Source organism: Haliotis rubra, unplaced genomic scaffold (genome assembly GCF_003918875.1).
Source record: "Haliotis rubra isolate DU_JTF1 unplaced genomic scaffold, ASM391887v1 Scf175, whole genome shotgun sequence".
NCBI classification, from domain to species: Eukaryota; Metazoa; Mollusca; class Gastropoda; order Lepetellida; family Haliotidae; genus Haliotis; species Haliotis rubra.
Window position 1 is genome coordinate 950770 of NW_025765725.1, and position 24547 is coordinate 975316.

At 40.5% G+C, this 24547-nt stretch overlaps 2 protein-coding genes across 3 annotated transcripts in view; one reads left to right on the forward strand and one right to left on the reverse strand.

The window, feature by feature from the left end:
* The window catches only part of LOC124272961 (extensin-3-like), a 41090-nt gene extending 39009 nt beyond the window's left edge, over positions 1–2081 (reverse strand). The window contains exon 1 of the mRNA XM_046708203.1: positions 2008–2081. Within this exon, the coding sequence (XP_046564159.1) occupies positions 2008–2081 (74 nt within the window). The remainder of the gene's footprint in view (positions 1–2007) is intronic.
* LOC124272998 overlaps positions 1–24547 on the forward strand; it is a 94518-nt gene that overhangs the window by 43717 nt on the left and 26254 nt on the right. The window contains exon 2 of one of the 2 annotated variants that reach the window (XM_046708231.1): positions 2345–2554. The exons of the other annotated variant lie outside the window; for it this stretch is intronic. The gene's annotated coding sequence lies outside the window, so the exon portion shown is untranslated. The remainder of the gene's footprint in view (positions 1–2344; positions 2555–24547) is intronic. 2 annotated transcript variants of the gene reach the window in all.

The following is a 24547-nucleotide window of genomic DNA, read 5'->3' on the forward strand; positions in this document are numbered from 1 at the left end:
GTTGTAAAGGGGTGGGGGTGGGGGTGGGTTTGAAGCCCAAATCCGCCATTTTGCTTTTATGACTTAACATAGGTGTGATTACCCGACAAAGGGTTCCCATTTAGCATTTATCGTGTCTTGAGTAAATACTCAGATAAATTGAGGTCCTAATGTGTCACATGTATGACATGTTATGAAAGTAATTCATACATGTTCGCAAATATGGATACAAATGTACATTTAGTGTTGGAGGTCGCCTACAAACATACATGTTTCTTTTCAAGTAAATGGCTAAACCTTTGTGAAAGACATGAGTTGAACAAACTTTTGCTGTGTTGGATAATGACGAAAAACATTTGGTATGAGTTTTGTTCGATTTTCTTTATAGAAAAGACAAACTAGAACCAAATGGAACTCATCTTCAATAGCTCCTAAATTACAGCGCTCACATAATAAATCAGAATGAGCAGTATATTTATTAAAACGCACTTTTTGAATTTTCAGACTATGTGACAGACATCTAAACTTTGCAAGTGCTTTAGTCAAATCTCTATCAATATCAGTACTTAAATACTTTTCTTGTTCAAAACCATTTTTTTAAGAAGAATACGTTTTGAAGAATGAAGATGACTCAACTTTCCCATACCAAGATTGAATAAGACATGTCTGTTTAAACAAAGTGGATCCTTTATGTGGATATTGATGGATACATTCCCCGAACAAGGTAATAGCCTGATATTGTTGCTATAACTTTAGTCTGTTTTAATTGGGTCGCTCTTAGGCGTGTGTGTGTCATATATAATTCACGTTGGCAATCTATAAAATGTCTAGACATTACAGTCATGTTATAAATTCACTATAAACAGATAGGGTACTTTTTATTAAGTTTCAAAATGCATGCATATATAATAATAAACTAAATAGGATTATAAGACAAAATGTAAAAACGTACATTGAGATGGTTATTTTATAACATTTATACCACTGGCGGATGAAGTCAGACTTCAAAATGTTTTCATTTGTTATCATAATAATGAAGATGGAAATATTAATGAGTAAAAACGTTTTCATCTTAGTTGATCAATGTATACTTATACTGACGTTCTTGAGAGGCATACTTATACTAACAATTGCGCTTGCGGGTGGCGCAGAAGAGATCGCAAACCAGTCAAGAATTTCTACGTACTCACGGGACACGGGAGAAAAACAATAACAAAAGCAACAACCAGTCCACGGAAATTGCTCTTAATCAGTGTCCCTTTAACAGCTGCGGGTTCAGGGAAACAGATGACTGTCGACATGGCTGCTTTCTTCCGAAAAGAATAATATACTTCAAAAGAAAATTTTGTTTGTGCGCCACATATAAAATATTAAATATTATTGGCAGTCAATATAAAAGGGACCCGTGAAGATCCGAGTTAGAATGGAACCTATGCTTGTTGTAAGGGGTGACTAACGGGTTCGGGTGGTCATTTTCTGATATTGGTGGGTGTGGCGTTAAACAAACCAATCAGTCAAACCAATCTCGTTGTGACAGAGATTTTGGTTCGGCAATTATTTTCTCATAGTTTTCCTATCACTACAAATATATCATGAATTAAAAGTCTATTTAAAGTATGACCCCTAGGGAGTTGAGAGTGATATTACGATGTGCTGTTGAGATTGACATATAGTGAGCGAGGAAAAAAAACAGCACCTTGAGCATGTACTAGCTGCGTGGATATGTGCGCTATATAAATATCCTATAATAAATGGTGATGATGATGATAATAATAATAAAGTTTTCCTTCAGTTTGATAATATTTTATGCATCTTTCTATTTTGAAAAATTAGAATAACAATTCTAAAACTGATCTAAATCTCCACACTAAAATATAAAGTCACGAAATTTTAGACATGGAAGTCTCAAAAAGGAGACAACTTTGTGACTAAGAGCCAAGAATAGTTCTGAAGTTGAGACAGTGATGATAATCCGTTTCTTCGAGATCAGCATTTCGTCACCGATCCTCCCCCAGCCTCACACCCTACCGAGAGTCGCCAACAGCGTGCAGCTGCACACGGAGGCAGTAGCTCTGCGCCAACTGTGCATTGAGGTTGTGCATTACTGGTGGCGGGAGGTGCAGACTCAGTACAACGAGCAGACGTACGGGTCAAATTACTCCGTGTCGACGTTATTATGCTCGGCTTTACACCGAATCAACTGATAATGCTTAGCAGGACTGTAATAAGCCCAGAAGTTCACAGTTACACGCGCTGAGGTCACGTGACCATAGTGCGAGCACTATAGGGCCGAAGTCATGGCAACCAGTTTTGACGATTAATTTTTGCATCTTTCAGACGATGTGCTAATGTTGTCTATTTTTAGGGTATAGCTCGTCTGCGAACAGCCAGCTCGAGTAGCAAGCAGCTCGCGCAGTCCTCGTGCTCGAGCAGACGATAGATAGGTCGGTCGGAGTGGTAGACGGTAGGCCACGGACTGTGTTGTCGAAGGAATGCGACAGACGGTCAGCAGTCGAGCTGGACACACGGACGTACGAGTCGAGAGTCTGTGGGCAGGCGAGACGGACGGTTATAGGTGAGTACGGGTCGAACCGACGCGGTGATCAAGTGTACAGATTGTTGAGGAAGTTTTCAAGTGTTCGCGTGTATCGGATGCCCCTAAACTTGTACGACATAGAGTGGATATAACTTTGGCTGTTTAGTGGGTTGGCAAACCTCAATGACGTCACGCAGTGTGTCTGGAAGGGGTGTTTTGGAGGGGGGATGGGGTGGGGTGGACGGAGAGGAGAGTTTAAAAAGTCCAAAGTTTGACACTTTTGAAGTCGTCCTACGTCACCGTTCATTGGATAATGCGATCTCGTTCGAGGTTATTGCTACCGGTATGAGACGAAAAAAATACGACGGTTCCTATAAAAAACAATACGCAGTTATTTTGAGATTTCACTGAATTAGAACAAGTACAACCTCATTTGAAGTTTTCTTTATCTGCGGTTAACAGCTCGACTTTTAAATATTTTAATTTATGTATGGCTTGACTGGAGGCGCGAGTTACCTTGGGGCAACAGATTAAAAATAAGTCAAGCATGGTCTTCTATGCCTTATGTCATTCCAAATATGACATCATAACTGGTTCAAACTTATTTGTCAAATAAATATGTACATTATTTTCCGTCAATATAATTTATAAAAATAAAAAAATTAAAATCATATTACACCATGACACTAAAAGTAATGAATTAAAAATAATCACTGAGTCCCTAATGTATCCTAAACGAGAGTTATCACTGTCAGACAAAATGTAAATTATTTAAAAAATAAATAAATAAATAGATATCCACGTGATGCTGAATAGGAGCTGTAATCTTGTGAGAATTTATATTTTTCCTGAATAGTACCAGCATATACATATTATATGTCGCTGATGTGAAATATGTAGCTGAAGCGTCTAGCTTGATGTCAGCATGGTGTCAGACTTTGATGCATGGCCCCAATAAAACCAGTGACCGCATGTATCACAGTGGGATATTGGATTTTATGGCGTTTTAAGCTGAGGTATTAGTTTCATTATGCACACATATGTTTAATAGCAACCTACATATTTATATAAAGGTAAATGTTCAAAAGAAGCAACAAATTTGGCTGCTATATAGTAAAACAGTATACCTATATTGTAAGACGCCACATTTCCTATGCTGTTAGACACAATACCTATGTTGTAAGACATTATACCCATATTGTAAGACACTATACCTATATTGTAAGACACTATACCCATATTGTAAGACACTATACCTATATTGTAAGGCACTATACCTATATTGTAAGACAATACCTATACTGTAAAACAGTATACCTATATTGTAAGACGCCACATAACCTATGTTGTTAGACACAATACCTATGTTGTAAGACATCATACCCATATTGTAAGACACTATACCTATATTGTAAGACACTATACCCATATTGTAAGGCACTATACCTATATTGTAAGGCACTATACCTATATTGTGAGACGCTATACCCTTATTGTAAGGCACTATACTAATATTGTAAGGCACTCTGCCCATATTGTAAGGCACTATACCCATATTGTAAGGCGCTATACCTATATTGTAAGACGCTATACCCTTATTGTAAGACACTATACCTATATTGTAAGGCACTATACCTATGTTGTAAGACACTATACCTATATTGTAAGGCACTATACCTATGATGTAAGACACTATACCAATGTTGTAAGACATCATACCTATATTGTAAGACACTATACCTATATTGTAAGGCACTCTACCCTTATTGTAAGACGCTATACCTATATTGTAAGGCACTCTACCCTTATTGTAAGACACTCTACCCTTATTGTAAGACACTGTAACCTTATTGTAAGGAAAAGCAATTTCCCCAACAGATCAATACTAGTTGATCCCACTTACTCCTGATATCCTAGGGCATGAGTTCAGAGGCCATGTACCCTCATGAAACTACCAAAACTAGAAAGGTAACAGACAGTCCTATCTAAGATTCTTCTATCTAATCTGAAAGGAAAACAGCATCATGCACAGTTGTGTTTCCCCTTATCGCTAAATGTGATCGACTGTCAAGTGTATTCATGTAAGCGAAAGTGTAATCCGTTAGTTAAAATACGTTGATTTATACGTCAGTATGAGGACGCGAGAGACAGCAGAGCTACACTCTAAATTTATTTGGTGAATAAGTAAATAAATAATTAAGTTGAGGTATACGTCAGTAGGAGGAAGCGAGAGACAACAGAGCAACACTCTAATTACTTAGAGGAGGGTAATAAATAAATAAATAAATAAATAAATAAATAAATAAAAAATAAATAAATAAATAAATAAATAAATAAATAAATAAATCAGTTGATGTATACGTCAGTAGGAGGAGCGAGAGACACCAGAGCTACACTCTAATCACTTAGAGGAGGGTATGTCATAAGTAAATAAATAAATAAATAAATAAATAAAAATCTGTTTATTTGTACGTCAGTCAGTCTAATCACTTAGAGGAGAGTATTTAATAAATAAATGAATAGATGAATAAATAAATAAATATCCCGCAGTCCTGGTTATACATTGGCTTCGTGGAAAGCTGCACAAGGCTGTAATATTCACGGTTTTTGAATGTTTTTTTTATGTTGTGACCCTGATATGAATTGATTCCAGTAAAGGTGCTAAATATACACAACATTAGTACCTGTGACCGATAACCCACAACTTAATAAGTGTGTCCGAAAGACCAGAACTTAGTACGGGTAGCACTTGGCCATGGTGTATGTTGATATAAGTGTTTATGATTATTGTTACTATGTCTTGACGCCTGTTCGTGCAGACCTGCCACGTATGAGTGTTACGAGTGAACATAGAGGTTGGTCGAACCACTCGAAACAATGTCTTATATTTCTCGTGGGGTTTGAATGTAAACTGCATTGAATGGCCTATGCCTCCGAAAGGAGAAAAGAAACTTCAGCTTGAAATTGTATCTTCCTCGCTAGTTTTAGAAGGACGAGGTGACATAATCTGTTGATAGTTACGGCAGTACATTTGTAGTCCGAATTTAAGTCAGTCCCATGATTAAAATTATCATGTTTAAAAATAGATATATAAAAATTGAAATCTAAACGAAGTGGATCACAGTGCGGGGGCTAGACTTGCAAAATCATGCCGGATTTGAGAAGGGTTCATGTTTAGGTTATCTTCCAGTGTCTGGGTGTATATTTCCGATCTTAAATAGTTTCAGGCTGGTCTGAATCCGCATGGGCCCACTGGTCACTTATCTACATAACTGTTTTAAGTGTGGATGTGAAAGCCTCTATGGTGTATATGCTGATCCATGACCTACTGACTGGGGTCAAGTACTGTAGACCGATACTTTTAAAGTGTGTACGCCATTTCTTTTTCTAGTCTACTGACCCGGGGCGGTATGTTGTCTTAAAGATGTCTTCCAGCAACTGTTTCTGTCCGATAATGACCTTTAGTCATGGCAACCCAATACAGAACTCTTAAAGTCTAGGAGAATGGTTATTTGAGGGTCAACGTCTCTGCCATGTTGGTAGGTCAATATATGTAATGGTGATCTGAACGGCGTTAAGACACAGTTCAAATGGGCTACATATATGTACACAAGTTCTGAGTGGCCCCTGTCCACATACATGTAGTCCTTCTGTAAGTCAGTACTATGTACAGACACACACTCACTCACAGTCACCCTTTACACACAGTGACCTACTGTACAGACACACCAGCACTCCCCTGTACACACACAGACCCACTGTACACACCCTTCTCACACACACCCTACACACACACCCCTGTACACACAGACCTGTACACACACACACACCCTCACACCCCCTGTACACACATATCACATCCTGTACACACACACCTCACTGTTCACCCGTACATACAGACCCACTGTACACACACACACACTTCTCACACCCTGTACACACACACCTCACACCCCTGTACACACTCAGACCCCCCTGTACACACACACACCTCACACCCTCACTGTACACACACTCAGTCTCACTGTACACACACACCCTCACACCCTGTACACACACACACATCACACCTCTGTTCACTCAGACCTCCACTGTACACACACACTCACACCTCTGTTCACACACCTCACACCCTGTACACACACACTTCCTCACACCTCTGTTCACACACACCTCACACCCCTGTACACACCTCACACCCCTGTACACACACCCCTCTTACTCCTGTACACACACACCCTCTTACTCCTGTACACACACCCACCTCACTCCGTCCCCTGTACACACACCCCCTCTTACTCCTGTACACACATCCACCTCACTCCTGTACACACACACACCTCACACCCCCTGTACACACACACCTTTCACCTCTGTATACACACACACCTCACACCCTGTACACCACTGTACATACACACACACACCCCTTTCAACCTTGTACACACACCCCTGTACACACTCCCACCTCACACCCCTGTACATACACCTCATACCCCTGTACACATACCTCATACCCCTGTACACATACACCTGTACACACACACCCTCACACCCCTGTATACACACCCCTGTACACATACCTCATACCCCTGTACACGTCCCTCATACCCCTGTACACACTCCCACCTGACACCCCTGTACACACACACCCTCACACCCCTGTATACACACCTCATACCCTGTACACACATCCTCACACCCTGTACACACACTCACACACGCCTGTACACACACAATCTCATCCCTGTACACAGACACCCTCACATCCCTGTACACACACACCCTCACAGCCCTGTACACCCCCTACCCTATACACACACACCCTCACAGCTCTGTACACACACACCCTCAGATCCCTGTGCACACCGACCCACTGTACACACACACCCTCACATCCCTGTACACACACAGACTCACTGTACACCTACACCCTCTCACCCCTGCGCGCGCGCACGCACGCACGCACACACACACACACACTTCATCCTGTACACCCACTTCTCACACCTGTACACACACCGCTCTCACCCCTATACACACATCTCACCCATGTACACACGCATCTCACCCCTACACACAGAGAGAGACAGACACACACACACACACACACACACACACACACACCTCACCCCTGTACTCACAGACACCTCTCACCCCTGTACACACACTCATCTCACACCTGTACAAACACACACCTGACAAATGTACACTCACAGCTCCTATCACACAGCCTCTTTCGCTTCCAAGCAACGGATGACACTGATAATTCCTAGAAATCGTGACATATTGACGCGCTTTATTTGAGAATGCTGTTCACCGGCTGCGAGACTTTACGGGCGCTTCTCACGTGCGCCGTGGTTAGTGAGTTTATTTCTGGAATATGCCATGGATAGAGAGTTTAGTTCTGGAATATGCCATGGTTAGAGGGTTTAGTTCTTCTAGAATGTACCGTGTTTGGAGAGGTTAGTTCCGGAATGCCCGATGTTAGTGAGTTTAGTTCTGGAATGTACCATGTTTTGAGAGTTTAGTTCTGGAATGTGTGGTTAGTGAGTTTAACTTGACACCTTGTTCATCAGCATTGGATACATAATACCGAGTGGGCCCAAAACGATGCGTTTCATACCAGGTACCCATTGATAGCGTGACTAGTGAACGTGTTTGCTGTACGACTTCCCCTACGAGCCCGTGCGTGAGGTTCTACTCCGATTTCTGATTTTGCTGAATTAAGTTTGGGCTTGACATGGTTTCCTAGAGGATGAAGAACGAGATTGAGGAGATCTGAACCTGGTTTTCTGCGTAACAAGCCAACACGTATCCACCTGACTACCCAACTAAAGGCATCTTGAAACTAATGCCTCGATTCATACTTTGTAGTTTAGTTACATGCAACTCTAACGATGCTGCTGAAAAAACCCTTAATGTAATTAAAAAGAAATGTATTTGAAATTCAACCGTTTTACGAAGGATCCAGAAAAAGTGATTTCAGCGTGGTATAGTTACATTATATATATTTTAGTTTTGTTCCAGTGGTACGATACATGCATTAAACAAAAATACTCAGATGCATAAACGTAAACATGATATCTACAATTTGAGACGTTCACGTTGAGACGTTCGGTTCAAGGCATCAGCGACATAACGATTTATGTTCTTTTTAAGTTTCGCTTTTTAATATCTCATATTATGCCGCCGCCATGTTAGTCGGAATGTCGTGGGTGCATGGAACAGCGGTCGACGAAGGAGAAGTGGTGCAGAGCAACAGCGTGACCTTGAAACCAACACGTAATGATACCTATTTTCAGTGGTTTATACATTTCTTCACGGCTTTTTCAAACTCTGTTATATTATTAAACTTGAAATATGCTCTCTGGCAATAACGATTTGGCAGGTGTTCAAGCAACTTTTATTTGAAAAATCTCGACATGGCTAGCTGTGCCTGTTCACTAGTATTCTTGTTCAACATTGTTTCACAAGTGCATATCTTTGGCATGCCCCTGTTTGTGGTGGGTGTTTGCATGTGCTTTTAAAATGAATTTGACAATGGCGCCTGTCACACATCCATTCTGCTGTTCAGTAAAGTAGTTATCTGATTCGCTACACCATCCGACCAAACGGTTCAAGCAGTGGTACTCACGTTATCAACCACTTGTTTACTCACATGATGACAGGTAAGATTCAGTCTTCTTTACGATAGAACGCAGTTCGCTGTTCAGAGTTGCCTCCCTTGCGTATAGGGACGTGACCGAAGCGGTCGTTGTTTCAATCCGAGGTTCCAGAACTAGACCCAAGGATTTTTCAGTGGCATACTATTGGTCTTGTTAACTATGTAAGACATTACTCACTTACTGCTTAAATATAGTTTCGTTGAGCATTTCTAATACATCAATGTTTACACCATATCAAGGGTTATGTAGAATATGCCGACTTGCTTTCAAGGGAAACAACTCTCTGCTCATATTTCTAAAGTATGGCCAGAGTTGTCTCCCTTCGTAAACAATATGGCCGACGGCAAATTCACAATGGAAACTTAGAAATGGCAGCTTTGGAAAAAGATTATGACTGATACAATCATATCGGAAAATAATCATTTTCCAGCATCCTAAGTACAGTCAAAGTTGAGGTGTGGAAGTGGTTGTCCGTGCTGACTGCCTCGGCATTACGTGCAACCGCAGGTTACACGACTAGTGCAGTGTACACTGATATTCTGCATAGAGATGTGCCACGTGTTGTATGATGACAGATGGACATTCCATCAATACAATGATCCAAAAGAATGAGCCAAGCATTCTCCGGAATGGTTAAAGGAGCAAACTGTTACATTACTGGGTTCCGTTTCCCAAAGCTATCGTAACGTTACGATTATCGTAACTGGTATGCTTTAACGTCGACTTACGGCATTCGTTGCGTTACGATCTCTTAGTTGAACGGGGCCTGAAATGACCCGGCTAAAAGCCGGACATGAACCCAATTGCAACATTTTAGGGAATCCTGAAAGACAATATCAATATTAAAATCTAAAAAATATATTTACGATGAATGCAGAGACGCTGAGATATTTCGACAGTAGGATTTTCAACAGTTTTGTCGCTTTAGGTAAACGGTGTTTGGCAAACTTATCTCTTGGTCTTTAACAAAATAAATCTTCAGTTTACAATGTTCTCATTCTCAAGCTATTCGACTTACATGTAATGGTGTAACTGTTATGTTGTTCAAAGTGGTGTTAAACCAACCCACCCTGCCTGGGCCCCGTTCCTCAAAGCGATCTTAAAGCTACGACTGTCGAAAGTCTATGTTAAAGTATGGGAGTTACGATCATCTTTGCGCTACGATAACTATGAGGAAAGAGCCCTGGTCGAGATCCTCGACTACCACCAAGGCTGTTACGATGTGACCTAAGTTACTCGCTGAAATTTAAATGAACAGGTACCCCAGAGGCTTGTGTTCTTGATTAGGAGGATTCCCTAGTTTGATTCCCCAATTGACCCATTCTGATCCTATTAGTAATATGTTTTATCCAAAGTTATTTTCAGTAATACCTTAACATATATGTAGATCGTGTTCGATGAAATATGTGAATTACAATGAAAGGCAATGGAGATTAATTAAAGAGAGTAAGCTTCTTTAAAAGGATGCGTTTTAAGAGTGTACAGATATTTCCTTATAGTCACATTTTATGGCGTGACACAAGTCATAGTTGAAAAAAACTGAATTAATTTAAATTAAATTTAAATTCAAATTTAATTCAGGCTCAGTGACTTGATTGATTTCCAGCCATCGTCTCCAGACGCCGGGAATCGGTACTTACAACATCGATCACTGGATTGTCTGGTTCAGACTTGACTATGCTCGGAATTTTGGAAAATCGCACGTTTATAAGAAAACAAAACCGTGATACGACTATGAATATATCTGGTGGATTCAGGGGTGGAAATAACCCATTGCCCGACGCCCCAGTCCAGTGTTTTTTTCTGTCGGGCAAGCAAATTTATGTATTACACTGTACCGGTGTCCAGTTGACTTTCCAATGTTAATTATGTTGTTTATTTAAAAAATCAACAAGAAAATCAACCAGTATAGTGGAAAAATTATCAGGGCAAGTGATTTTACATGTGCCACTGTACCAGAGTACACTAGCAATTTTAAAGTTATTTCCACCCCTGGGATTAGGGAACCAAACTACTGCTTGAATTTCCCTATTATTCTGAATATGGATTCAATGTAAGTGAATTTGTGCTGGGATGAAGACAAGATATAGCGTCTGCAATGGTCTGCAACGTTGAATACCTGACACAATTCATGTTTCGGGAGAGGAGAAACAGACAAAGTTCATTCCAGTTTTTGTATGTACTTTGCTTGCATCGTTTGCATCTGAATGACCTATGAAATACCTGTATGACAATGACGCAGTTGGTGTAGTATGATCTCCTTTAAGAGGCTACATTTAATTTACATTTCAAAAGGTTGAAAATTTGAATATATTGAAATTTATCTACAAAAAGTGGTTAACACTTCATAAGGACGAAAGCATGTACCGCGATGGCAAAATAGACAGAAAAAGAAGAGTATATGCCGTATATCTGTAATTCGTTCGTATTTCACAAGATGACCTCGTGGTGCTGACCTGTGAAGATCCGGGTAAGAATTGGTCTTCAGTACCCCCATGCTTGTCGTAAGAGGCGACTAACGGGATCGGGTGGTCAGTCTCGCTGACTTGGTTGACACATGTCATCGTATCCCAGTTGTGTAGACTGATGCTGATGCTGTTGATCACTGGATTGTCTGGTCCAGACTCGATTATTTACAGTCCGCCGCCATATAGTTGGAATATTGCAGAGTGTGGCGTAAAACTAAACTCACTCACATATTCCCTGTTTCGCTGTATACAAGATTTCAGGTCAAACACACCGACAGGATAAGCTACTGGCCCCACCCACTGTAACAGGTTGTTTAGCATCCTTCAAAATCTTGCCCATATCAAGGCTAGACAAACTAATAAACAAATACAGAATAAGGAATGTGAAAAACAGATCCATCATTCGCATAAATCAAAACAGTTTTACTTCAAAATTCCTTTTGATTAAAATTTGCGCGTTGCACTTAAGGAGGACTGTAAAACATGTTTCTTGAAGATGGACGGCTGATGCTGATAGCAATCTAGTCTGGACTTAAATGATATTTAGAAGAGCAAGAAAGTTGATACCTGTTTACGGTACATTTTTCACCATACACTTAGCGAGTTTTAATGCTTTTGTTTATTAGAAGCAACATCCATTTACTTTCTTTCGCTTTGTACAGCGTTATGCAAAACGTATGACATATATGCATCAGACACATGACTGTGCTAAAATTAGAGAGTTGAAGGACGATAAGAAATACCTAGACAGTTTAGAGTGACCTGCTAACTGAAGCAGACCGTTACGAGCGTGCATAAGCCTGTTGTTGCCGGATCCACTATTGGTTGAGTGTTATCGTGGTCAAGGTTAGGCATTCCCTGCAGGTGTGAGAATCCGGCACCCTTTGATCAACTGGACTGCAAGAACAGGTGTTGGTTTCAGCAGGACACCTTCTTAAGTGAAAGTTAACGTTGCCCTCAATGTCTTGAAACCCTAACTTTTTAACATCTTTTATTAAGATAGTAGGTCCGTATGATCGTTTTCCATAAGTCCTTGGCCTATGGTATCGCTAGAAATTGTATTTCTATTTCACACTGACGAATTTGTTTTTTATCGTTCCAATTGTATTACTATCTGTGTACTAGAGATTGTATAGATGAACCTCCAATGTAGAACAAACTCTTTTCAATCGCTTATGAAAACACGATATTTAACCTGTTGAGAATTGATCCTTGACATGGGAGCTTTGCGTGTTTTTGTAAGTGGAGTTTTGACGTCCATTGCTTAGACCTTTACTAGTGAAGCTACCCCTTTCTATGACCCCATTGCTGGTTAGATACGACTAACAATTCCGGGTAGCATAGGACACCATTGCTGTTCGATCCGATAAACAATTCCGGGTAGAATAGGACCCCATTGCTGGTTAGATCCGACTAACAATTCCGGGTGGAATAGGACCCCATTGCTGGTTAGATCTGACTAACAATTCCGGGTGGAATAAGACCCATTGCTGGTTAGATCTGACTAACAATTAAAGTAGAATAGGACCCCATTGCTGGTTAGATCCGACTAACAATTCCGGGTGGAATAGGGTCCCATTACTGGTTAGATCCGACCAACAATTCCGGGTGGAATAGGACCCCATTACTGGTTAGATCCGACTAACAATTCCGGGTAGAATAGGACCCCATTACTGGTTAGATCCGACCAACAATTCCGGGTGGAATAGGACCCCATTACTGGTTAGATCCGACTAACAATTCCGGGTGGAATAGGACCCCATTACTGGTTAGATCCGACTAACAATTCCGGGTAGAATAGGACCCCATTACTGGTTAGATCCGACTAACAATTCCGGGTAGAATAGGACCCCATCCTTTTTTGTTAGCTACACCCTCCCCATAGGCCTAACGGCTCTCATCCAATGAATATACCACATTATCCATTCATTTATATATACTATATTTCTATTCCCTATATTCTATTACACGATTGTTTTAGGAACTCAATCCACAGCCAATCAGGATAGTAAGAGTGAGGAAATCTAGACTTGCTTTATTTAGGGCTTTAGCACTGCAGAGAGGGCTTGGCAGTAGGGAAAATAATGTGGTTCAGGGACTGTGAGACAGACTAGTAAGAGTGCAGTCGCACAGTTTACAGTCTTTCGTCATTACACTTTAATTGTTATTTTGTCATTTCAGATGCTTTGAAGTACCTCCATAAGATTTCTCAAGGTTCTTTTTAAATCAAAATTTAAGAGTTTAAAATTTTTTAATTTCTTCGTGATGTATATTTTCTTACACGGCTGACACAAACTCTCCTATTGTTACAGGTATGTGCAGGTAGTTTTAAAGTAACAAAACTACTCGTCGCCCTTAAACGCTTTCAGTTGTAGAACGCCACAATCAGGTATAGTCTTCACGAGTAGTTTGCTCTGTACACGGTTACCGATTTATCAATAAGTACCGTCACATCGTCAATCTGCATGGTTGCTGTATACGTTTTCCCGTATCAATACGTCTGGCTCATCACGGTGATGCTGTGCTATAGTATCCAGAGGCTATGCACGCACCTCAAACCGATCACTGTGTACTTTACATTATTGATTTAAGCCGCCCGTAAACCCTGCTAGCCCATGAAGCACTTGGATCCCCTGCACTGGCTGGCCTGGCAACTCCACACAAACGCCTATAGAATCTCGGTCAGCTCAATACTTCACCTTTCAGTCTAGTCTTAAACAGGCCAGAAAACTCGGGTAATTGTTATCGGAAAGTAACAGTTAAATGTAAACCATTATTTCATATTCTTACATACAAATAGTTAAATGTGTGTTTCATATATAATGTTGACATAACCACGACATTTTCAGATATTTTTACGATTGTTATGTATTCTTCGACGGATTTTTCTCTCTTATTATTAACAGTTGTGAAATAATTTTATTGACATAGTGTGACCATTTTTTCAGAGTCTTAGATCATGAGTCAACACAAATCCCTTGTTAACCTTATTTCAAATAATTATTTTATGTACTATTGCCTCTCATTATCGATAGAAATGAATATTTAACATCCTACACCATTACGATCTAGAGTCCATTAGTTCATATTTAATCTAAAATGATCCTTTTAATAGGTTAATACCACATGGTTGAAGTTCACGACAGTACAGTTTTAGGTGAGCTGCGTGACAGACACGCGCATCGATTTGAATGCAGCCACGTATCACAGGTCACGCTGACATGACCTGGGTCACAGTGACTCTGCAGTGACACCGACATCCAATACATGTCCATGAATATTTGAAACGCACGCGTCTGTGTAGGGCATTTAGAAAGGGTGTATAGCAAGTAGGACAAACCCGAGTGCCGACATACATTGTATACAAATAGTTATTGTCCCTTGAAAACAGGCGAGGGGGGAAACTGGGCGGCCCTCTTCGGGTTATGTTCTAACCGCTAGTAAACAAACTCGTCTCATGTAGGAAGTACATGGCTGTTGTCCTCCTGACCACTGCTGTTAATAAAGTCATTTAAAACAATAATACACACTGGATTAAACATTCAGTTTTATTAGTATCTGATTCATAATTAGCTAATTATAATTAATGAGAGGCTAGTTTAACTTTAAAGATTTTGAGGACGAGTGTCCTTTGTTTGTCCTTTGTTGAGCATTCTACTCCGGATAAATATGCTTTTTATCATATCAGTTTACCCAAATCATATGACTGTCTCCAGGTATGGGACCTATATATGATTACAATCATGTCCTGTAATCATCAACGATCGTCTCTCATTGTTCTGAGCCGTATATTATTCTACCTATACAGGTATGTACAAATGTAGAATCCATGTTGTCTATGTCATTATCTCATCCTGTCGTGCTGTAATTTATTCATTGTGGTGTGGTTGCAAATCAGATCAATCAGTTCGTATGTCTACATGTGCACACGTTATTATATTAACCTGCGATCCTTACATGTACACGTGTCTCCCGTAAGCCTTATTAACCAGATTTGTGCCCATTTTACCTTTGCTTCTGTCATGCCATTATATATGCAGAATGAAGAATGTGACACATTACTAGAATACTAAACAAGCTATATAATATAAAGATGCCAAACCAATACTCTGTGAGGATAATCAGCGACACCCACACGGCTAAATAAACTACCTCTACCCCCACCTCGTCGAGCAAGAACAAACAACTAACAAACAAACCGAAAACGTTGGTTAACAAGAAGACAAAGTCATCAATATCCCCCACAACGGCAAAATACTCTTTATGAATATGTCTACTAATTATGATTATGTCAATGTTTTGGAGTGTATACAGCAAAGTGGAAGGAGAGTATTGAAAGGTTTTAAGATCTGCTCCAGAAAGGAGCACTACCACCAAATTCAATTGAAGCCTAACTTGTTGCAATGGAAAATGCAACAAGATGACATCCTCATAGTCACAGCCAAAGTCATGTTTCCATGGAAACCACAAAAAATAAAATTCATATCTGGATCTAAACCCCCAAGAGGCACATCTAGGGATCATGATTGATATGTGTACCAAGTTTGATGAAGCTTGTATGTATAATTTAGGAGATCTGCTCCGGACAAGATGACATCCTCATAGTCACAGCGTAAGTCATGTTTCCATGGGATAATGGTTGACATGTGTACCAAGTTTGGTTAAGATATCACCAATAGTTTAGAAGATATGCTTCGGACAAAGTGTGACGGACGCACGGACGGACGGACAACTTCGTTGTTGCGGGGGATAATTAACCTTAGTAGTTCTGAGAAAGTTATATATTCACCACTTACTGTATATAGTAAGAAAGTGCGTGTGAGTGAGTGAGCGTGCGTGCATGCGTGCGTGCGTGTTTGTTGTGGTGGTGGAAGTTGACAATGGTTTACTGCGACAACAGTCAGAAGACTTTCTATCCAGTAGCAGAACGACCCGCCAAGGTCTAACGATTGCTGGAGATGACAACACGCGAATGTCCTGGGCGTTTAGGCGTGACGCGCGTGCCGAATCGAAGACGACCGACCTACGGGCGTACAGTGACGTGCACGACGCCACTGAAAACTCTGGTCCTAGAATAACACTTTGTCTCTTATAGAAATTTTGATAGAAACAAACAACTCATTGGAATGGGAGATTCAGTACCTGAGTAAATTGAGACTTCTTCATTTAGAAGCATTAGGGCCTGGCAGTAGGGGTTCAGGTACTGTGAGGCAGACTACATTGCAAGGAGGGCTTGGCAGTAGGGAAAATAATGTGGTTCAGGTACTGTGAGGACAGACTACTCTGCACATTGGGAAGCTAGGCAGTAGACTTCTTCATGGTTAGGGCTGTAGACAGACTACATTGCAGGGAGGGCTAGGCAGTAGGGAAATAATGTGGTTCAGGGACTGTGAGACAGACTACATTGCAGGGAGGGCCTGGCAGTAGGGAAAATAATGTGGTTCAGGGACTGTGAGACAGACTACATTGCTGGGAGGGCTAGGCAGTAGGGAAAATAATGTGGTTCAGGGACTGTGAGACAGACTACATTGCAGGGAGGGCTAGGCAGTAGGGAAATGATGTGGTTCAGGGACTGTGAGACAGACTACATTGCAGGGAGGGCTAGGCAGTAGGGAAATAATGTGGTTCAGGGACTGTGAGACAGACTACATTGCAGGGATCTGAGGAAGGCAGTAGGGGAAATAATGTGGTTCAGGGACTGTGAGACAGACTACATTGCAGGGAGGGCTAGGCAGTAGGGAAAATAATGTGGTTCAGGGACTGTGAGACAGACTACATTGCAGGGAGGGCCTGGCAGTAGGGAAAATAATGTGGTTCAGGGACTGTGAGACAGACTACATTGCAGGGAGGGCTAGGCAGTAGGGAAATAATGTGGTTCAGGGACTGTGAGACTACTCTGGACCATACAGAGCTGGGATTATACGACCCGGTAAATGGTGTCCAATCCCACTCGATACTACATTAAACAAGTATGACACAGATATTGTGTGACAAAGTACATATAAATGTCAACGAACCCGTAAGTCAGAGTGACCTTGTTTAATTGTGGTGCATATTATGCAGCTGGTCGGCACAGTCACATGATGCTGCATATATTATCGATGCATACACTAAACATACGTCGATATGCATATACTTGACAGGCGTATACGTGGACGTTATGCAGTGTTTGTTCAGACTTGAAGTCATGCAGATACGCTTGCATTAGTTATTTTCTTTGTAGAGTAGAAGTAGGTAGGCTGGATGGTTGTTTAACGCCACACTCAGCAATAGTCCAGATACATAGCGGTGGTCTGTAAATAATCGAGTCTGGACCAGACAATCCAGTGAGCAACAGCATGAGCATCGATCTACGCATTTGGGAACCGATGACATGTGTCAACCAGGTCTGCGAGCCTGACCACCCGATCCCGTTACTCGCCTCTTACGACAAACATGGGTTTTCTGATGACCAATTCTAACCCGGATCTTTACGGGTATCTTGCATTCGTTTGTTCTATTATCCAACACTCTTAATAATGACCATTTTTGTTCTTTTTTCTTTCACCACTAGCTAAAGTTAAAACAAAGCACAACATGTTATTCGCTTCGCAGCATAGGCTGTCTATTACACATCCTGACTACGGCCACCCACTGTTATGAGAAACTTTATGCTTATTCCTTTCTTAGGGTTACTGAAGACCAATTCTAACCCGGATCTTTCTTGGTAACAGCGGAGGCATACATATCCTTATTTTAAGAAACATCGGATCAAGTGGTGCTACGTGTCTCGACTCACGGTATAGTTTATATATATAGGCCTCAATGACCCGGGCCACTGACTGCTTCATACACCCAGTTCACCCTTCCTATCCCAGATAAACCTTCATATGTGTCTTTATGGGCCACAGTTCTCCAGAAGGTAGTATTCTGTTCTGGTTGTGGCGGTTGTGATTGGGTCGATTCATTGGAATATATGTTCCAGTGGATGATAAAAACGTTATCAAATTATGCCCCGAATAGTTTAAATTAAAGGTCCTTCTTATAGAGAAGGAAAATATTTTAGGCCATTTATTTACATGTTTTTTGCCGTAAACTGAAAACCCATCTACCTCATGACAAAACAGTGGTTGGTGGACTCGTTGGAATAAATATGTTCCTATGTACCAAAAATCATTGTCATGAGATTTTGCCCCAAATAGTTTAAATCAAAAAGTCCTTTCGGTCCTTCTTTTAAAGGAGGAAAATATTTTACACTCCTTAAATTAGATTTTATTTTTATCATAAACTGAAAACCCACCTACTTGATTCCCAAATACATGGTTTGAACCGAATGGGACTTTAGGTCCATACGTATTCACATTACTCGAATATTCGGGAGTCGACTTGTTGTAATTCTTTTTTGTTAATGGAATTAAACATCATTTTAATTTTTAACACACATTGAGACTGTCTGCCAAGTATCTACACGGAAGTAATAGTCAGCGTTGAAGCGTGACTCATCGCGCCAGTTCGTTTACTATCACATGTGTGTTACTATTTCGTATTGATCCGAGCCAACATTAAACGTGTCATTCATCTCACATTTACAATGTGTCCTCGTAACACATATAGATAAACATCGATTCGATGGAAACTGTGAAAATGCCTTCATGAGATCATTATCTTAGTAGTGGAACTTAGGAGGTGGATGAAATAGTGCCAGCTGAATTATCCGAAAAGCGAATTATTGATTGACTGTGACAATGGCTGTATGTTTTAATATATTTGTATGCATGGCATGAAACTATGACTTTCTATATACATTACGCCCTTTCGACATAACGGTAACACACACCTCATCACATTTTATACATTTTAAACTTAAAATACGGGGTATATACTATGTACATATGAAATCCGTAGGAAGCGAAATGTGAAATTAGTCAGTAACTGCAACGTGCAATATTCAGGGAATATTACACCACGGGCATGTGACGAGATTACCAGCTGGAAATTGGATATTAAGATTGGAAGGAGGAATTATGGCAGTGAAGGGAGGGGTTTTAGTGAAAACAAATAATGTATCCCGATATTACAAAAAGAAGCTGTTGCTAGTTGTTTTAAATTTTGTGTGTGATTGTTTAGCCTTTTCAGAAAATCAAATGTGTGTCTCTAATATATTATATTATGTTTTATGACACAAATATGACTTTAGAAATTAGAAACAATGAACACATGTTATCAGACCTCTGTACTCGGTCTGATACCATTGTCCATACGACTTGAGAAATAGGAAGATTGGCACCTATAAGGTTCCATGTGTGATCAAAATCCGTCTTTTTGTCATTACACAGACATGTTCCAGTTAAAGAACACGTGTATATATATTAATCTATGAATACCATTGTTACCTGATATCGGTAGCTTTCTTGTATTCAAAGTCGCTTCAACTTTCAATATGTCCTTGACACAAAATATAATGCATCCATGTTGTGGTTTTTATGGCAGTTTTATGGCCGCTTGTTCTCGTAAAGACACCAACCAGGTGGTGTCACGGGGAAATTTTGATTTTCTGAAGAAAATGTTGTCGAATAAACTAAAACACCCTATCCAATTCGGGGATATGGCACGTTTTAAGGAAGGGACCGAGAAATGTGGTGTGTACAACAATAAATCTCACGAACCTACTGATCTGTACGCCCAATAATCTTACAAAGCCTACCCCGAACACAGGCTCTCCTACAGCCCCAGTTACCCACAACCCCGGTTCCCTCACTTAAAACCCACACTCCAACCCACCCCCGTGACACGCCCATACTGCGCCCATAGAGCACCCCCATATTCACTCCACAAAACGACAACCCCAACACAGTTTCACCCCTTCAGAATATTCATTTGCTTCCTTAATGTCAAGGCTGTTAACGATATCTGCAGATGTTTATGAAGTGAATCCCTTAATTTGTATCGTAAGTGATCAAACCCCGAGTTTTCAGCTACCTAAACCCGTCATGTTGTCTTCCCCCACACTCCATGAAATGCGACCCCAATACTGGAATGTACGGAGGCAGGTACCCGCAACAAGAACAGACCAGATGGCGTTCAACATATAAATACTTTACATTTAAAATGGCTTACTGGATGATTACGACTGCAAATTATTAAATATTTACACTTTTAGGGTTTAAGTTTCAGTTTGTTCGAACGGCTATTAGACATACATGTTCGAATAGGTTTTCCACTTGGCAAGGTACTCGTCCTATGAAACGGAACTTTTATGAAATGTGAAAATGATTTTGACGGCTAATCCTCATCTATGATGCACTTGTAAATGTCATGGACGATAAATTTACAAATGAAAAATGCAACAGAAACAATTATACATATATTAGGGGTAAAGAAACCTTGTTTCTATCACAATTCATTCTCAGCTTTTTCGGGCAAGAGGATTATGGAAGATAACTACATTTGGAGAAAGTCTCTATTCCGTTATATTTGTCACGAGTCTCGGACTTATGGACAAGTTGCAGACAAGTCATAAACTGATATATACACTGAACAAAAAGGGATCCAAACTTTTTTAGGGATGTTCTTTTTTTACAATGTGTGTGATCATGCAAAAGGAAATCCCTAATGCTTTTGTGTTGTTCGGTATATGAATAATTATGTAGAAGTACATTGAAATCGACCCACCATCAGTCAACATTTGCTTAACGGAAGACAAGCTGATCCTGTGCCTATTTTCGACGCTTAAAACCACGTCAGAGATAGTGACATGTTCGTAATCTTGAGTCAAGAGCCGAATGTTCAGGATATTTACGTTCATGATTACAATGCATGGCGGTTTTGTCAAGTGTTTCGCCTGCTGCCTACACTGTGAGGCAGACACAGCATTAAAGCAGCACAGCGTAAAACACATGGCTTGAAATTACTTTCCATTTGAATACGTAATTCTACAACCAGTGACACTGTCCTGTAATAGGGAAGAAAAATATTAGTTTCCATAACATCAAGAATTTCACTGTCTGAGGAAAATGTCTTGGACTGGGGAAAATTATTGAAACATGATTTATTTATCCTCTTGAGCTTTACTATGTAACTGACTTGAATAGGTTATCAGAAAATTATCAATAAGTAATTATTACATTTATTTTTTATGAAATTTCCTTATGGGTCTGCTGAACGAAAATACACTCACGGCAGAAAGAAACTGTACACACGTGTTGGATAGCCGCTAAAAATAACATACACAAACTGGTTATTCGATGGTGGTGGATTTGACTCGTCTATTCAGTGTTTGCCCTTAACCCGGAAGAGCTATAGGCCCTTAGGACCCAGAACCATAAAACGTTGTTGGTCCTGATCAGAATGTGTAAGCCCTATATTTGAGCTACAATAGAAGTAATTCCAAGCAAACAAGGCCACAAGGACCTGTGCTGTGGGTTCGAGTGGTTTTCAGTCTGCTTCGGGCCCAAGGACCGACGTTACTGTTGTACGCTGCGTCTACTAGACATGTTTTGGACTGAATGGTTGCAGTGTTTGGGACACTGTTTACAGTCTGGTGACGTAACCATATCGATTGTAATTTTCCCTCAAAACCAATTTGGGCGGTGGGGTAGCCCAGTGGTTAAAGCGTTGGCTCGTCACGCCGAAGACCTGGGTTCCATTCCCCACATGGGTACAATGTGTGAAGCTCATTTCTGGTGTTCCCCCGCCGTGATATTGCTGGAATATTGCTAAAAGCCGCGTAAAACCCAACTCACTCACTCACTCAAAACCGAAAATTTGCTTCACCTACCCACTTTTGAACGGTTTTAATAAATTCATACATTACTGCACCTACATAGCATCAGTTCGTCAATTACCAAGTGAACTGGAAAAGGACAGTTTTTTATTTTTTAAAAAGGACATATTTCCACGTCATCACCAAATTTACTTTTTAATGTTCATTGCATTTGTCGTTAAAAGGCACCGATCTAGAAAACAGTTATCTCGTAAAATAATAATTTACTTATGTCCTCCATTAAGTGCGATCATGTTGAATTTCCAAACACGAATGTATCAAAATGCACATTGTTGAGGCCTGAAAATGCATAGATATTGGGTTTTAATAAGATCTTAGCCTTTTTAATGTGATTATGAAAGTGTAAATAAAACATGAAAACCTTTGTTCCGTTTAGGAATCAAACGCTTTAAAAAATTCTGGAGCTAGACATATCTGACATGAGTCTGATAACTCGGTGTGCCTAGTGTCGGCAAGAATTGTATGATCCCCAGGGAGTTGAGATTGATAATACGATGTGCCGTTGAGGTTGACATCCAGTGACCTAGGGAAAAAATACCAGCGCCTTGAGCATTTACTAGTTGCGTGGATGTGGACTTTATACATATCCTGTAATATATAGCTACTCGTGTTATATACTCAGTTGTTTAAATGCATTGGCCGCCCGAAGGCCTGAATCATTTATCAGATTCAACCGAAACGGATTCCATCGCAGAATGTGTGTGGTCACCAGATTTTCTGGTGTGGGGTCAATGTCCCCTGTACACAGACACGACTGCAGTAGCGCTGCAACGCACGCAACAATGCTCGTGATTACATCAAGGGAAAATCAATAAGCAGTAAAGGTGATATGCATGTCACAGCCATTGTCAGTAGACACGGCGCCGGTTACCTGTAATCAAGGCCGTCTGTGTCGGAATCGGAACACGGCAAATGAAACTGAAAACAAAACCCTTCCTTAAGAAATATCTGTTATATGCAGAGCTGATGGTACCATTCCCACACGAGTATGTGTTTGTGTATGACTATGACTATGAAACAGTGGGTGTTTGGGCAGGTTAAGCGGATCCTGCTTGCATTACTGCACACGTTATAAACACAAACAAAGGCAAAACGGTAAAATCAAAACAGGGAACTCCAACTTCGTGTTTTACTAATAACTATGAAACGGTGTGTGATCGGACAGGTTGAGCGGATCCTGCTTGTATTACTGTACACGCTATAGACACGCGCAAAGGCAAAACGGTGAAATTAAAACAGGGAACTGCACCATACATTGATTTTGTTACTACTGCGTCAGATTTGGAAATGACCTTCTCATGTCTATAGTCCGTTTGGCTCAAAAGCGGACCGATGAATTGCATTCTAACTCGAAAACTAATAAACATATAATACTCAATGAAAAGCTGATCATAATCAAAACATCAGACCAACTCTGTGATTTGTTTACAGAATTTATGTGCTAAACTTAAAAAAGTTGATTAACAAACTATCCTTAAAATTTTGACACTGTTCACTATGTGTTACGAGGGAGGAGTGCAGTGAAAGGGACAGCCAGGTGTTCGAGATGCACGTACACAAGTGCCCACAAAGTTATTGATTCATTAACCTGTGCTGTGCCGTCTCCATCCTTTCTCGCACACCTGGCTGTCCCTTTCTCTGCACTCCTCCCTCGTAACAAATAGTAAACTGTGTCAATATTTTAAGGATAGTTTGTTAATCAACTTTTTAGTAAGGGGCGACTAACGGGATCGCGTGGTCAGGCTCGCTGACTTGGTTGACATATGTCATCGTATCCCAAATGCGTAGATCGATGCTCATGCTGTTTATCACTGTATTGTCTGGCCCAGACTGTATTGTCTGGTACAGACCGCCGTGATGTATCTGGAATATTGCTATCTGCGGCGTAAAACTCACTCACTCGTTAATCCGGATTCCACTGGATTGTTGCCGATTTCAGCAATGATGTGTTTAGGATTTCAAGATTATCCTAATCCAGTGTGGTAGGATTTAATAACTACAATGGCTGGTAACGTCATCGTATGCTCATACCACGTCAACCATTTATATCCAAACCTAAATCAATAGCCAGTTTTAAATGAATAAAAATATTCCTTTGAACTTGCAAGTTATGTATGTATATACAGTCTGATGT